The 17,728-nt window shown below is 38.8% G+C and overlaps 1 protein-coding gene across 1 annotated transcript in view; it reads left to right on the top strand.

Moving 5' to 3' along the window:
• IQCM (IQ motif containing M) overlaps positions 1-17,306 on the top strand; it is a 121,960-nt gene extending 104,654 nt beyond the window's left edge. The window contains 2 exon segments of the mRNA XM_049815576.1: positions 17,169-17,242; positions 17,244-17,306. Coding sequence (XP_049671533.1) covers positions 17,169-17,242; positions 17,244-17,306 — 137 coding nt within the window.
• Positions 17,307-17,728: the final 422 nt, after the last annotated feature.

The raw sequence follows: 17,728 nt of genomic DNA, 5'->3' as shown, positions 1-17,728 counted from the left end.
AAGATAGGGTTTCAAAATAAGAATTGGTTTTTAACATCACAATTACCACCAGATAGATATCTGGAGATAGCTTAGTATCTTCCTGATAATTTTAAGAAAAACGAGGCTTGGGGGGAGGGAAGGTAATTGTACTAGAGAGGCCTTTTGCTTTAAAAACAAATGTAGCTTCATGTCTACAGTCCAGAACTTTGGTACTGTCTAATCTGTGATTCATGTTTGCAGTCCTTAGAATGTGACATCCACATCAATCCATAGATTGATTTCTAAAACCCTAAAAGTAAGTTATATTTTATGAAAATAGAAATTCTTTAAATCCTACTTTCTTGGCTCTTGAAACATGTTTACTGCTTATTACCACACACCTATTTATATTCTTTTTGCCTGCTCTAACTATTTAATGTACTAGTTTTCATACATGCATTTATGTTGGTTTTCTGTAATGTTTAAAAATTAAATTGTTTAAAAATATTCAAAATACTTAGTGAATAAATTGCCTGTCTTTGAAATCAATATACGCTACATGCTTTGTAATCCTGCTAAAATTCCTGCTTGCATTTGCTTTGGGTACTGTAGGCAAAACATTGCTTACAGCTAGTTCCCTTGATGCCAAAGGAAATTTTGAATATAACAGGAATCAAATTGCTGACTATCTTCTATGGCCCAGGCATTCCACTTCCTAGTATTTATAACTGCTCTCAGGGTTTCAATCACAAGAAGAAATGCTGAATCTGTTGCTTAGCAAACTCCTTCCTTCATTAACAGGAAAGACATTTCAGAAGATATAATTCAAATTAAGAAATTTGAACCAATGGTTTTAGTGATCTGATTGTTTGAGTTCCTGATTACATCTTAATACTGGTTGGTGAGTATGAGAAATTATCCACAGAGTCATAAGAAGCTGCCTACCTGCAGTTATTTTTCATTGCTACATCCCATAAAACCAGGCTCTGGGATTAATAGACTCATAGATCAATAAAAAATTGGCCACGATGTAAGAAAGTGCTAGGCATCAATGAGAAGACAGTTTCTAGTCAAAGTACTAGGAAAATGGGAATCCATTTATTTCAGGGCATTTTTCCCCCCAGAGTCATTGTTACTGGCCTTATTCCTGTATCTGATTTGTTCTCTTGAATAGTCTCCAGCAGGTGCCATATTTAATACAAATGCTTCCAGTCCCAAGTAACGTACTGGAGTTTTCATACTCGCTAATCTGTTTTCAGTTGGTTATCCTGAAAATAATGTCTGCTTGCCCTATTGGCAGCTCCAAAGACTATAGTGAACAGGTGGGGCGTTTTCTTTCCAGGAAATGTCAGTTTGATGTCTGGAAGCAGATGTAGTTTTCCCCGACTCAGTGCGGGTCTATCTTCTAACTTAATAGGAGCTCTAAATAGCTGACAGGTGATAATACATCTAGTCAGCTCAAAGCATATTCTGACTATACTGCCAGCTAGTAAATGGGAAACTTTCACTTCTGCAATGGTGATCTTAAACTGATCACCTTTTAGAGCAAGGAATCATGTTTAAAAAACTTCCTGATTAGAAAATCAAGTCAGCCACCTTCATAGATATACGTAGTTGACACAGCTATGTCTGTAGAAACATTATTTTGTAAAACAGCTGATATATTGGTTATCTGATATTAAAAATAATTTTCAGGGAAGAAGAGATTATTTAAATCTCCGTTATAGGCACCTCTTAAATGAAGGAGGATACAGAAGCCTGTGTCTAATCTGACCTCTGATGTCAGCTCCAGAGCAAGGATCCAAGGCTAAACCAATAAGTAATTCTTTTCTTCCAGAAACCCATTTTCACTTCCTGAGCATTTTGGGTGGATCAAGTGTGGCTCCCTGAGTGCAATTCTCATGGGCTGAAAGCTTTCTTACTGGACTCTGGTACTCTTTTGGTGACTTCTGCAGTCATACTAGTTATTCCAAACAAGCATTAGTCAGAGGGGGAGGAGAGGAAGACGAGGGAAGGAGAGTTCAGATATTAGGTTTCTTCCACTTGCTCTGAATCCTACTGCCTCCCTTCAGTCTTCCCTGGCCTGAGAGAGAACCATCTGTTCCTCTCAGCTCCCAGTTTTCCCCAGCAATTGGTCCAGCATTTAGAAAGCAATATTTTCTTCTAGATATAATAATTTGTTCTCTGAGAAGCACTGCTGAGGATGCTCAGTTAATATGCGACTTGCATTCCTGCTCCAGCTAGTTCTTGGTGTATGTTATTGCAAACTGTGTAAGCCAAAGTGAATATCTGATATCACGCTGAGATAGCATCTAACTCCAGGTTATGGTCAATTCCTGATTTGGATCACAGCCCACTTAGAAAGTAGAAAATCCATTTTAGGGTTACATGGAAACAAAGGGGATTTAAATCTGTTCCAGCACCATTAATACATAGGAGCAACAGTGTAATGATCAGTTTAATGAAACAGAAAAGTTCATCACATTCTAACCACATGCAAGGCAGATGACCTGTTTGGGTTAGCTAAAGAAAATCCTGTGAGAACGTAGGATGTAGAAGGTGTGAGAGCTGAGCTGTATTGTAGATGGGCTGACATTCTTCAGGGATGGCGATCAGGCATCCACAATCACAGAAGATCCCCTGTCTCTGGGGTCAAAGCAGTTCTAATATGAAAAGAAGAAGATGGAATATTTATGTCTATGAAGATGGTGCACAGACCTTGTGGACATGGTGCACCAAAGCCTCAGTCTTCTGGGGCTGCCTGCAAGACCATCTTCAAAAGGAATTGAGTAATGGTCAAGACGATCTCTGAGAAATGATACTGCACAGTTTAGGGATCCGCTGATCCTACATTTCCTCTGGAAATGCAATGGCTTTTACTTTTTTTTTCACTTAGCAAAAAAGATGGGACCTGTATTCCCTTTGCCTTCCTTGATGTAACCTGGTAATCTGAATTATGAGGATTTGGGCCTTGTACATTTGCAGTTGTACAAAACATAAACTTGATTTTCATGAACTTGCTCTGGTATGTAATCATCTCCAATACAGAATATGCTCCTGAATGTGGTAAAATTGCTTTATTTATTATAAGATGTTAAAACAAAAGAAAAAACGTCCGCTCAATTTTTGATACCTTGTTATATACCCATTCTGGGTGAGAAAGATCTTTGAGATTTAGTACATGCAAAGAACCACAAGCCATGAGGAGCAAATATTTAAACCTCGGTCCTGCAAATATTCCTTTATCATCAGGAGATCCAAATTAATTTGACTGTATGGTGGGTAAATCATTTGCCAAACCCCACTTTTTAGAACAACAGTGATTTTGAGCTATATAAAGTGAGATTCCAAATAACACACCAAACGGATGATTCTGTCAGTTGTACAGCATCGTGTACTGCAGGAATGTAGATTATATATGTGGATAATAGAGAGACAGACAGACAGACTGACCAACCGACTGACCAACTTTATTTGCTAAGCCTGAGATTCAAAGAAGAAAAATTGCCAGCAAGTTAAAAACTCCTGAAAAACAAGATTTAAAATAGAAAGGAAAGGATGACACAATTCTAACAATAGCATTGTGAATGGCGACATTGTCATTCTGAATGGAGATCTGCTTGAGTCAAATTGAATAACAATGCTCTTTTTCTTCATTAAGGCCATTAAAATCTGTAAGGCTATGGGACCTGGATAGACATAAAGGTTTTAAAAAGCAATGAGGAGAGACTAATGCTCATTGCTGCATACTTACTTGAAGAGCCCAATTAAGTAAAAGTTTGTGCTAATTTGTGCTCTCTGAAAAATCTAAGTGGAAAAGCCTCATTTTTGCTATTGCATTGGTTCAGAAAAAAACCCTACAATTTTTTCTCTGTATCACCACATAAATATTACGAATTCTGTTTGGAGTGCAAAATGATTTTAACTATTGTAACTGGAGATAAATGTTATTTGTGCATAACATCAAAATATAAGAATGCACCAAAAATTCTGTGCCTCACTATGCTGTTTCAGTGGAACGTCTCTGGGAATATTGCTGTTTTCTATTGTTTTTTGGAAGTGCTAATATTAGCATGAAATGTGATAAGAATTATTTAAGAACCTAATTACATGCTCTCTATTTGGCATTTGAATTTTGCATCTTTGGAATTTGTCTTTTCAGAGTGCTTTATTTAGTTTCTATTAATACTCTGTAATTTTATAATTGTAGTGGGAGGCTAAGGAGAATATGGAACAAGGAAAGATTTACATATTTCTTTGATACAGTGTTTTGTGATGGGCTCTGACCTTTTTTTTTAGACTGATCTTAAAAAGCAGTTTTGCTAAGGCTGGCATGAACACCACAGAGCATGGAGAGACCAGATAGGGAGACTATTCATCCTTTATTCGATTCATTTGTCATATGAGTAAGGGAAGGCTGAATCAATCAATCAAAGCTCTGCAAAGCAGTATTAAGCAATGTAATTCTTGATTAAATCTTGCTTTCAATGTAGATATCAGCCTGAAGAAAAGATCTTTTAAGCTAAATCTTACCATGAAAGCTAAAAAAAAATATTGCTTTTTCTCTTGCCCTAAGACTATGCTGAAAAGCACATCTGAAAAAAATTGTGGCTGTGACTTCATGTTTGAGTTTTTGCCTGTTAAAACATATTACTACAGGCCTCTTTTTTTTGCACTTGTAACCCGAGTAAGAAAATGGCATGCAAGAAAGAAATCTTCTGGAAAGATTGGCTAATGGCTATGTAAACAGCAAATGCCTGCCACATATGGGCATTAGGAGTTTTTATTGCAAAGACTCAGTGACTACTGTGAACAGGGTAGAGCTCTGAAATGTGGTAGCAAGGCAGATCTTTGAGGTGATGCTTGGAAGTAGTTTGGCAATGTCCCTACCAGAGGCGTTGGGACTTTTTACTCAGGGCCTATGTTAAAAAAAGGACTACAGCAGCTAAATGACAAGGCTGTACTGTGCTGTTTGGGTGTTCTACAAGGGCCTAGAGTGGTGTGAACGAAGGGAACACATAATCAACAAAGCAGGGCTTAAGCAGAATCACCTCAAGGATTTGCACGTAAGCAAGGAAGTACTTGGAAGGCACAATTATGGGGAACCCCCTCCCCGACCCTTTCTGGGAAATTCACATGCCGGGGTGCCTTGCTGAAGTGCCCGTACACTAACACATGCAGTACAGGGAATGAGCACAATGAATTAGGGGTCTGTATGGAGCTGCAGGGCTGTGATCTTGATGGGATGATGGAGACATGGTGGGATGGCTCACGTAACTGGAGTGCTGCAATGGAGTGATTCGGGCTCTTTAGGAAGGACAGGCTGGGAGGATAGGAAGGAGTTGCTCTTTATGTGAGAAAGTAGCTGGAGAGCGTGGTGCTCTGCCTGGGAATGGGTGATGGGCCAGCTGAGAGCTTATGGGGACGGAAGACATTGTAGTGGGTGTCTGCTATAGGCTGTCTCATCAGGAGGAACAGGTAGATGAGGCCTTCTACTGAAAGCTAGAAGTAGCCTTGCATTCAAAGACCTGGTCCTCATGGGGGATTTTAACCACTCCAATATCTGTTGGAGGGACAACACGGCAGGGCAAAAAGAGATTCTAGGAGACCATTAATGACAACTTTTTGACAGAAGTGATATAGGAACCAATGAAGGCAGGTGGTCTGCTGGACCTCATACTTACAAACAAGGGAGGGCTTTCTGGGGATGTGAAGGTCAAAGGCAGCCTTGGCAGCCTGCAGTGACTAAGAAATGGTGGAGTTTAGGAAACGGAGAAGAGGGAGCAGGGCAAAAATCCAAGATCACAGCTCTGGACTTCAGAAGAGCAGACTTCAGCCCATTCAGGGAACTGCTTAAAAGAGTCCAATGGGATAGGGTGATACAGGAAATGGGAGTCCAAGAAAGCTGGTTGATATTAAAAAATCACCTCCTCCAAGCTCAAGAGCAGTCCATCCCAAAGAACAGAAAGTCAAGGAAAAATGCCAGGAGGCCTGCCTGGATGAGCAAGGAGCTCCTGGCCAAACTCAAACACAAAAAGGAAGTAGAGTCAAGGTGGAAGTAGGGAGAGATAACCTGGGAGGAATATAGAGACACTGAGTACGCAAGGACACAGTGAGGAAAGTCAAAGGCCACCTGGAGCTGAAGCTGGTGAGGGATGTCAAAGGCAACATGAAGGGCTTCTACAAGTACATAAGTAGTGAAAGGAAGACTAGGGAAAACATGGTCCCACTGCTGAATGGGGCAGACCTAGTGACACAGGACATGGAAAAGGTTGAGGTACTGAATGCCCTGTTTGTCTCAGTTTTTACCAGCAAGAACGGCTTTCAGGCCCTGGTGTTCAAGGGGAAAGTCTGGAGCAAGGCAGACGTACCCTTGGTGGAAAAGGATCAGGTATGGGAGTATTTAATCAAACTGGTCATACATCAGTCCATGGGCCCTGATGGGATGCACCCACAAGTGTTGATGTCATTGCAAGACCACTTTCAATTATCTTTGAACAATCATGGCATTTGGAAGAGGTTCCTGAGGGCTGGAGGAAAGCAAATGTGACTCATGTTTCCAAAAAGGGCAAAAAGGAGGACCCAGAGAACTACAGGCTGGCCAGCCTTATCTTGATTCCTGGGAAGGTAATAGAATAAGAGGCAATGGGCACAAACTGAAACACAGCAGGTTGTATGTGAACATCAGAAACACTTCATTGTGTGACTGAGCACTGGCACAGGCTTCTCTGAGAGGCTGTGGATTCTGCATCCTTGGAGATACTCAAATTTCATTTGGACATGGTCCTGGACAACCTGCTCTAGGTGGCCCTGCTTGAGCAGGGCGGCTGGACAAAATGACCTGCAGAGGTCCTTTCCAAACTCAACCACTCTGTGATTTTGTGAGCTGACAAGAAAATTGAAAAAGAAAGGCTTCAAAATATTGTGAGTGTCCTGAAAGAAGTGGGCTCTCTGCTGCGCCTTTGGCAAGGATGAAGTAAAATTTTCAGGAGGCTTCCTCAATAACAATGAGTGGAAAAACTCAGTTTCTACTCTCAGTCTACTTTTTGGGAATTGGAGAATGTGCCCAGGATACAGCAAATATTAGGGCATGACAGAAGGGAAAAATACACTTGATCATGGAAGTGGGCATCTGAGTAACTCTCCAATTTGCATTTCCTGTGACTGTCCCCTTTCCTCAAATAACATTACCTTCTGTTTTTCCTGTTAACAGGGAAAGATTCTAGATTTCTCTACAGATTTTGTATAGAAATTATTTTAACTATCTTATTTATAGGGCTAAATACAGACCATAAATGGAACAGTATTTGAGGTCAGCTCGAATAAACAGAGTGCATCAAGAGGAGAGAGTTACTGTGATTTAACAAGGAAACCCAATCTAATATATTTTTAGTTAGTTGGATTACATCCATGCATGGCTTATAACCATCATAGTAATTCTGAAGACAACTTTCCATCAACTAGTAATAATAGTTTCCCCCCCAAAAAAAGGAGGCTTTGTACTGTGCTGCCATTTCTTTGCTTGCTCTGGAAAGATCAAGAAAGATAGAAGTAATTGCCACTAGAGTCTGCAGTTTGCACAGAAGTTTCCCATTTTCTGACAGTGGATGTCTGATGTCATGAATGTACAGATGATAGTGTTTCATCCTCATAGCTTCTCAGAGCATAATTAATCTAAATAAATTTTTGTATCTATGAGAGCTGAAAACACAGAGAACAATAAAATTTAGAAGCCCCAAAAGCATAAAATATTTTTATCTATATTTATTAATATAGGTCAGTTAATTCTGACAGAAGATTTGAGTGTTGTTTTCCCAAGATTCACCCATTGATAAAATAGTAAATCCTTATAGGACAAAAGATGTGTTCATTACTAACTATGTACTGGCTTTCAACTGATGAGGAGTTCTTTGCTCCCAGGTATAAAAATTATTGAAAAATTCTTCTTGGCAAAAAGGAGAAAATGCAAAGGGATTTAATTGAGTAGTATGCATTATCTCTTAAATTCTTGGTTTAGCATTTTTATTTCAGCATTTCTATTTCATCACCTGACTCCCTGGCCACTTTCGCTGAAAGAAAATGTTGACTTTTCGGGAAGTTATGAGCTTTGTTGAATGGTTGGAATTTGACTAAAGGCTGAGTAAGGATTACTTGCATGAGAGAGATTTTATAGCAACAGCTTCCCAGATGTGGGACTATGTTTGTATGTTTCAGGAGCGTTCCATGAGGACATGATCTAATATTCTGTTATGAATCCTAATTTTCTCAGTTTCTCAGTGTTCAAAGAATTCTTGCTGCAAATGCAGCAGTAGAAATAATACTGTTCTTTAGCAAACAGTCTTGGACAGATTGCAGAAATCTGTTAAATATTAATTCCATTAAGGCTGAATATTCAACTAAAATTAATTGCAGTGCTATGTAAAAAATAATTTCATGAACTTATTTAAAAAGGGATGCAATAAAACGTATAGACACTTGTAAGCAGTATTTTAAATAATGCAGTGAAGCTTATAATAATTTAATCTTATATTTGAGGGTAATATAGGTACAAACTTTGGAAGAAAAGATCGTATATATATACTCACATATATATATGTGTGGATGTGTGGAAGTTACACACACACACACACATATATATGTATATATAAACATGACCGGTGAACTGGGAAATAAAGCAGAAAATAAACTGGCCTTGGACAGCTAGTCTACAGATGTCCCATCTGTGCTTGTCCAGATTACTGGTCTTCTGAATTCCTGCATCCATGTGCATGAACCTGTTAGCACTTCCATTTCCTGGTATGTGGGTTTTAGCATGAAGTTATGACTGGATATGTGTTGATCCAGACTGATGCGTGATCTGGACATTTGGGAAAGCTGGTTACTGGAGCATGGTATAGCCTGAAAAATTAGCAAGGAAGTACAGATGCAGTGGCTGTGTCCTCAGTGAATATGATTTGAGATAGTAAAGAATTTAGAATGTTAGGAAAGAATTACAGTGTCTGTTCTCCATTTGCTGCACAGTTTTTTAAGGGAAATAAACCTTTTCAATTTATTTTTTTTCTTGCTCAGTATTTCTCTCTATCCCTTCTCATGTGGCCCATCAGCCGTGTGGATATTTTGCAGAAAGAATAAAGACAGATATATGAGTAGGAAGGGAGAGGGACCTCAGTAAAACTACTTTTTCCTTTCATATACGTCTTTTCTTGTGGTATATTTCCCCTCAAGAACATTCACAGGGTGAAAACAACATAAGGGCTACTGAAAATATGTAGCAATGTACTGCATGCTTCTTATCCTCATTAATTCAAGATAGATAGCATGTGAATGTAAAATATCTCCCAATATCACTACAAAAAAGGGAAATGCAAGATGAGCAATGCAGTATTTGTTTCAATGAACTTAGCGTGGAGTTCAGTGCACTGCAAGGGACTATGGAATAAATATTCAGAGGTATTCAGTTTTCTCACCCTGCATGCTGGAGGGTTCAAGAGAAAGCTCTGTGGGGTGGCTAATCTGTTTTTCCAAACCCGATAGGTATGTAGACATCCTTTCTAACCCCTGGTTGGAGAGTGCAGCCACTGTGGGGAACTACTTGCTGCTCATATCCAACATGGGACTAGGTATTAAACTCAGTATTAAAGGAGTTTGGTGGGAAACTGAAAGTTCCTCTGCGAGAGCAGCAAGCGAATGGAGACCTCACCTACCACACAGGCACTTCACCCACCGGTCCAATCTAGGCCATCAACAAATGAGTTTATGCTCTGATGAGAAGCTGGCACGCTCTGCCTTGGCAGCCAGTCCCAAAACTAGCGGGTTCATGCCTAGTCCTGCCTCTTTGTTGGAGTCTGTAGCTGGTGCACTTGTGCGCCGCAGTGCTGAAAGGCTCCAAGGCCCCACTGGTCTGGCAGGCTGCTGCTTACAGATACAAGCCTTGATCCTATGGTTTTGGATGTCATGGAAAGGTTCCATTAAGTTTGGTGGGCTTATGAAAAGAATCTGTTCTATTTCATGCTGTATCGAGGAAGATTGGGATACCTGACTGTCCAGTCTCAGACATTTTATGAAAATATTGGCTCAGGACTCCCTTCCTGTGCTTCCTGTTCTTTTTTCTAGTTGCTATGACCAAAACCAATCACCATTTCAAGATTCCTGGCACACATATGTAAAGATGAATCACTTTCTGTCATGCTTCTATTATTGCAGTTATGTGGTGAAAAGGAGAATGCAATCCAAAATACAGAAGCCCCAAATCTTCAAATGCAAATGCCCTTGCAAATGAACCCTCTACCCATATGGAGAGAAAAGATCCAAGCTTAGATTCATGGTATGTAGCCTGGCTCTGGTTCTGTGTGTGAGAAAGTTTGCTGTAAGACCAAAATCAAATTATCTCTGTGTTCACAAGATGGTTACCATTAAATTAATCTCTGCACCATCTAATTTCATTTTCAGATTTTTGCATAGTTTATCTTAGCTAATGAAGAATGTTGACACAGCAAATCATGTTGTGCAGAGAGGGACTCAAGTTTACTGGCTTTAAAATGGTTGTCTTCAAAACACTTCTGGGCAGAATGACATAAACGCAATAACAACCCAGACTTGTAGCTGCAAATCTGTATTAGAAAGCTTTATATTAGTGTTAGGGTATCAGGGACGCACTGTCAAAGAAGGGCAAAAACGCTAAGAGCCTGAGAAAGGCTTTATTTTGTGATTATTTAATTCCTAATGAAAGAAAAGTAGCATAAGAAAGGAAGTGATTCTTTTTCATCATTGCAGACTGCATGTTAATGTCAGTATATCCAAGTGCATTTACAGTGTGGTTTATTCTAAAAGTACCAATTTATTTGTACTACAGCATTTTTTCTGTAGTTTTGTTTCAGGCTGCTATTTTAATGTCAGGGAATCCAAATTTGGAACCTTGTGACACCTGAGATTTTTCTAGTAATTTACACAAGATTTTCTTTTTCTAATTCCTTCATGATTGTTCCAAGGGTTTTTATTTGATTTTATTCTGCAGAAGATTAGACCTTAATATTATAAATGTTTTCATTGGGCCTGGTATATGAGGCTGCTAGGGCAAGATACTATCTGGGTAACATTGCTTGCATTGAGTGAAATGTATTCCTAGGACAAAGTGCCAGGACAAATAATTCAACGTTTCTATCACAGGAGTGCGCACAATATATTTGCTGTGCCACTTTGAAACCCATGGAACCACTTCAAAGACAGCTTCTTAACTGTGGCCATCCTCAGAAGAGTTAACTGCTTGCTACTGTCTCCTGTGTGTCATCCCACAAAGCTTGAAAGTCCAGGGAGTCCTACGGTTGTACCTGCAGGAGCCAAAATGCGCTCCAGCTTCTGCTGTCACTCCCGCAGCAGGGTCTGCTCCCAAAGCCATTCATCCCTGTCACAGATGAGGCATGAAACAATAGAGATGAATATTCTCTTGAGAAAAATCTGAGGAGTTTTACTTTAGTTTGGTTGTGAGAAATGGCTGGTACAGGGAGAATGTGAATTTGTATTCATTATATTACATGTATACTATATTACAGGGAACATATTCCAACAGCAGTGTTATTGTACAGCATTATACAGTAGAAAATGTGAGCAATAGCACTTTCAGGACGTCTAAGAAAACCAAAGATAATGCCTCTTCATCCTTCTACCAATGTTTATTAGTCCCACACCAATAAGACCACCCTTTATTGGCAAACACAATTATCTCACTTGGCATCTGAGAAGCTTAAATACTAACCAGTCTGTGGCTTTTCCTTCTCCCCTTAATACACAGAGGATTACCCTTGTGAAGGACTACATAAATAGAAAATGTGATGACTTTGCTTTAACTACAGTAAGCCTGTCTTTTTTTTCCTGGCAACAGTTTTAAGCATCGGTGTTGCATTCATATTAAGTGTGAATTCCCTCGTGTAAATCCCATTAAGGTTAATAGAATTTTAGTTTTACTGCTTAATAAATTTCAAAGTGGATTAACTTTTGAGAAATATATAATCAACCATAACGCACAGAACAAAATCCCATATCAGCATACATATCCTGTAGCGAAGATATGGGAAGTGTTAATGGAGACGTGATGAAGCAGCTTTGTATTATATGTAAAGAAAATAGAATACTTTCACGTTTGTAACCTAGCTAAAATTTCAGTATCATTTGTCTTTTATTTGTTGTTTTCTTTTTTCACTTCTACTCATTTTGAAATTGCATTCTTCCAGCTTTTGTGCTTCTGGATTTAAAATAATAATGAATGATTTGAGACACCAGCTTTTCCAAGCTGTTAGATCATAATGCAATCTTATATATGCAGTAATCACTGGACCCACTGGGGGAACTGGACAGTGGGAGAGCTGGTACTCAACTCCGTGTATTTCAAGAGGATCATAGAATCATATTTTAAGAGGATCCCATGACTTTGTCACATACATAACACTGTATGTATTCAAACTTTGAGAATCTGAAATTGGCTTATAGTATTAAGTATAGGCTTCCTCTAAAATTACCATACTTGTCTTTCAGGAGCTTTCAGAGACTCAGGTCTCTCCAGTTGCCTGTCTTCAAGCGCTGTTACATTGGATTTGCCAACTTTAAAAGACATGCTTAAGGTAGAGGAACCTTTTTTCAGTGGAGGCAGGCAACACTCCTGAACTTTTGGCCATTGGTGCTCTCTGAAGTCAAGGTGAGGGTGTGTCTCCGTGGACCGGCAGCCTTTTCCCTGACCCTCGGTGGGGCAATGCCATTCCTCATGGGTGAGGGCCAGCCCTCTCTTCTCAGCCCCAAATTTAGCTAACAAATATAGACAAAAGGTCTAAGCTTTCTAATGCTCGCCCATCTCTGCATTTCTGCTAGAATTCTTAGCTTTTTCCCATTGTTCTCATCCCTCTGTACATCTCAACATCTCGCTTTTTATTTGTGTTGCTGGTGTGGTGAGTTGGGAAATCTGCCGATGTGTAACTGTAAACTGCAGCCAAGGTAATGAAACAGCAGACTATCTGATTATTACTTATATTCAGGAGGCTGACCAAAAATGTCATTACAGGTTTCCATATTTATTATCTCAGAGAATTCCATACCCAATAAGAATATGATATTTTTTCTTTACATGCCAGCCCTGTAACTCTGCCTGTGATCTGAAAGTCAAGCTGTCATCTTTGCTTTTAATTAATTTTTTGCCACAAAAACTGACATTACAATATCGCTGCTAACTTGAGCCAGCATAGGACTAAGGCTGGTTTTATAGGTCCATTGCTTCTGCAAAGAGCTGAAGTGAAAAAGGAAAGAAGTAAAAAAAAAAAAAAAAAAAAAAAACCCAAGAAATTATTTTTGTTATAAAAATAAATAGTTATGGTCCTAAGAAGTTACAGGAACACCAGTAGTTTAAAAATAAAATGGCATGTCTTCATAGTCCTTTTTAATGAGTATAACAGTACTTTTAATCTCTAATGGCCGTAAACATGCAATAGCATCCATCTAAAAAAGCAAGGTGACTTATGCTTCGCTAAAGCACATAATATCTTAAAATTGAAACTTAAATACGATTCATTCATGCTAAGAAGAATTAGCTAGGAAGCTCAAGAGAGGTATCACTCAAGATTTCAGCCTATAACTTTGTTTTCCTGGAAGGATCTAAACTGATCCTGTTTGCTTTACCTTCCAGTGTTCTAGGTTATGCTTGATTTTATCTTCAATTTCAGCAGTTTTCAGTGCCTAGCTATCCAAAATATGAATACCTGTATTTGTGATGCTACCTAAAAATGCTTTCCCTTAAGAATCATTCATAGTTCTTTATCTTTCTTCTGTGTCTAGAACTTGCAGTTAGATTTGCAGCCAACCATGTGACAAAGTTGTACACTTCTGCCTTTATTCAGTTTGGGATAACTTTGTCCAGGGTGAGTTAGGCTGCTGTAGTGCCGATGCTGACTAGTGTAACATGTATATTTGCTGCTGCACTTTTAACACCAAGTGATACATAATTTTTCTGTAGCTTTAAAAAAAAAAAAAAAAAAAAAAGATAATCAGTGGTTGCAAAAAGCTTCAGCATTATCCTAACTTTCAAGATGAGGAAACTGAGGCAGATGACTGAGGCAATCTCTTACAGTGCACTACCACAGTCACAAAGTGTGTTTGAGGCACTTATCAAAGCAATGAACAGTTGAAGAAATGGACATGTCAAAACCATTTCACTTAAATGATCTGTTTTAGAGTTTCCTAATTTTTTTTCCCCTAGGAAAACTACTCAGTATCAGTATCTCATTGCAATGTGTCATTAAGAAGTTGTAAAGTGGCTGCCTCTGCTGTGCAGTATACTTGTACGGCTTCAGCTGTGAACACGAGAAGTTAGTTTTTAGGTAGCATGGATTTATCTTGGAGAGGTGGCTTTTTGTTTATCTATCTGCTCTATAAGTATCTTGAGGATCAATTGTGAAGGATACTTTGTGTGGTCAGTTTTTTGTTGGTTTAACAACATTCTGGTTCTTGGAAGTTTTTTAATGAAATTCTTCTGGCATTGTTTCCTGTACTTCCCACTACCCAGTCCCACTTTTGACACATCTCAGTCCTGATGAGACTTTGAGAAGCCACAAGTACTCTATCCACATGGAGAGTTTTGGTGAGACAGTCTCCATGTGCAAAACCTGAAGAGACCAAGTGCACCATGCAGAGGAAGAAATCAATTTCACTTGATCCTTCTTATTTGGACTGTTCTCTGAACTATCAAAGGTCCATTTTTTTTTTTCTTTACTTGAGCAGAATAGGTAATAGCAAAGTTTAAATACGTGTATTATTTAAATCTTTACTTGGTACTGGATTATTTTATACAGTTAAGCTTTATGGATATGGGTCTATTTTCCACTGATCCTGCCAAGAGAGTTTCCATTCTGGGGCTTCCTGCTTATGTCTTCCAGCTGCTTTTCTTTCTTACCCCTTCTGTTGTTATTCTCCTCCTGTCTCCTTGTTTTCACTATTGATGGAGGAGAGGCTTGGTTAGACTTTGAAATCATAATATAAATGTTCTTGGCAATTGTTTCTTTCTATACTCTTTATAATTATTCTCTAGCTATTCCAGTTGTATTTTCCAGTTGGAGACCATCACTGAGGACTACATTTCTCAGTCAGAATGTTAAAGGTGCAAATAATTTTTTAAGAGAATTCATAAGGAACATGTTCACCATCGAGACACAGCAGGAGTAACACAGTGGCCATAATGGTGTTGGCTGTGTTGACCAGAGTGATGCAGGAAAGACGACTCTTTAAGCAGCTCTTCATTTCCTGCCTAGTTCCTAACCTGCCCCACAAAGTCTGTCTGCAACACAAAGCCTCCTACCAATCTCACCCTGCAAGTTCACCAACAGCAGTCATGGGATTTGTGGGACTTGTTGACCCAACCTTCTTCGGTGGTGTGCTACTGGTTCGGCGCATGAAATAGGGGTGTGCGTGCATGTGTCTGTGTGCATCATTTGAATGCTCTGCTGTATTAATGGAAGTTTTAAAAGGAAAAAGGAAAAAGTTGGTTTACATCTGTGGAAGTAATTTGAATGCCTGTTACTCTGACGGCATTAATTCTAGTCTTGACAGAAGTGAATCGATCCTCCTTCCTGCAAAAATAACAACTGGCATGGAGGCAGCGAAGTGCTGTTTTCTCACATGTGAAAGGATTTGCAGAACTAAGTCCTTTGTTTGTTTGTTTGTTTGCCTCTGTGTGTGTGTGTGTGTGTTTCTTTTCTCTACTTTTGGAACATATTAGAAAGCATCCTGCTCTTGTTATTTCTTTTGAATAGTCTATTTTCTGTAGAAAGTAATATCCACATGGTAAACTCCTATTCATTAAAACTGTGCCAAATATGTGCCATTTTAAAGCTAAATATATGTTATTTTATTTTACTTTAAAGCAAGCCAGAATACATACCAAGAACATAGCTCTGGATGGTGTTGGTCGTATTTTCAAATGAGTATTTACTGTGTGAGGCACTTCAGTGCAACAAGCTGAGTTGGTAAGGGGCTGCTTTATGAATGAAGTACAGAAAGCAGTATTTCTTCCTCCTCTTACTGTGAACTTACCTTCTAATTGTAAAAATACCCATTTTTCTATTCTTGGCAAACCATTTGAAACATGACCTTGTGCGTGCGCCTAATGCAGTCATACCTGTCTCCCTAGTACTCCACTTTCACTCGCATTTTGGGAATGTTTCTCCAGGGGACATAAAGTTTATGAAAAAGTGTTCAGTTTGGGGGAAGTAAAGTGTTAGCACTTAGGAGCTTCTGTGTCAACTCTTACATCCTTCTGTAGGTATGATTGGCTGATGTACAGGTGTGTATTTTTGGTCCCATTTTTCTTCCCTTTTGGTAGGGTGCTAATAAGTCTTTCCTCTTGCCATGTGCCGGTGATATTTTTCCTCCTTGGTTTGGTCAGGATGAGAAAAAGTTCTTATACAAGCTCTCCCATTCCTCTACTATACATCAAAACAAGGCCCCACTTCAGGCCAGAATAAATACAATGGGGAGATTCCTGAACGACATGTTAAATATCTTCCTTTTCCATTATTTTTCCATTCCATTTATAAAATGTTAAAAATTGCTCTTTCTCTTTTTGAAAGGAATGCATTTTACATATCTGGCTCAACTTTTCCTTTTCTACAAAATAAAAAATGTTACTGAGCAACTGTGTTAGCAAATGCTGAAACTAAAAACCTGTATGTTACAGCATGGCCAAATGAAGGATGTGTTATGAGGTTTATAAGTTAAAAAGGAAAAGTTTTATGAAGAACTGAGTTATCCAAAGCAGTGGTAACTTGTCTTTGATCACATGGTAAATAGTTCCACATGGCCTGCAAACTTACTGATTTAGGGGAATCCACTAACTGAAATTAGGAGTAATTTGGCAATTTCACATCTTAGTTGGACACCTGAACTGACCTTTGCTTGCAAATACAACATGGTTCTGAAACAGAGGCAGGTCAAGTCTCTCTGGCTAATAATTTGTTTATTTAGAATATGAGCTTGGTTTCCTTGAAACAGTCTGAAAATTCATCCTAGGTTTTCTGAATAATCTCAGCTGGGAAAAGACATTTATCAGACTTCTCCCAAGAATGTAGAATTTAAGGGTTTTGGTGTTGAAATTTATTGGTCTTTGTTGTCAAACTTCTGACTATTACACTTCTCATATACTTCTAATTAATAAATGTTTATTTTTTTTATTGCAGCATTTTCCCATCAAAAGTCAAAGAAAGCTGGTTTTCAAGTGTCAGCTGCATTAGCAACTTCTTCATTGAGACAGTGGAAAAGAAAATCACCTCTCTGATCAGGATTTCCTGTGCCACTGCATTAAAAGTATCTGGTGAAGTCTTTAGAAATCAAGTTCCAGTGTAGACACACTTTTGTAGGGAAAGAATATTACATCTGAGAATAAGCAGGACACAGGGCTCCTTCATATTGAAGACCTCCTTAAGGAGGACATAAAAATAAATGTGAAAATCCAGCAGGTTACATAATTTTAGACCTTTTTAAAAAATATATGTCTCAATTTACATATCATAGGGTGAATCGGTGTGCAATGTACATAATGGATTGTCGTGGTTTAACCCCAGCCAGCAGCCAAGCACCACACAGCCACTCACTCACTTGCCCCACCAGTGGCATGGGGGAGAAAATCAGGAAAAGAAGTAAAACTCATGGGTTGAGATAAGAACGGTTTAACAGAACAGAAAAGAAGAAACTAATAATGATAATGATAACACTGATAAAATGACAACAGCAATAATAA

This window comes from Accipiter gentilis, chromosome 12, assembly GCF_929443795.1.
Source record: "Accipiter gentilis chromosome 12, bAccGen1.1, whole genome shotgun sequence".
In the NCBI taxonomy this organism is placed as follows: domain Eukaryota; kingdom Metazoa; phylum Chordata; class Aves; order Accipitriformes; family Accipitridae; genus Astur; species Astur gentilis.
The sequence above is the reverse complement of the archived record's forward strand: the minus strand, read 5'-3'. Positions and strand labels throughout refer to the sequence as shown.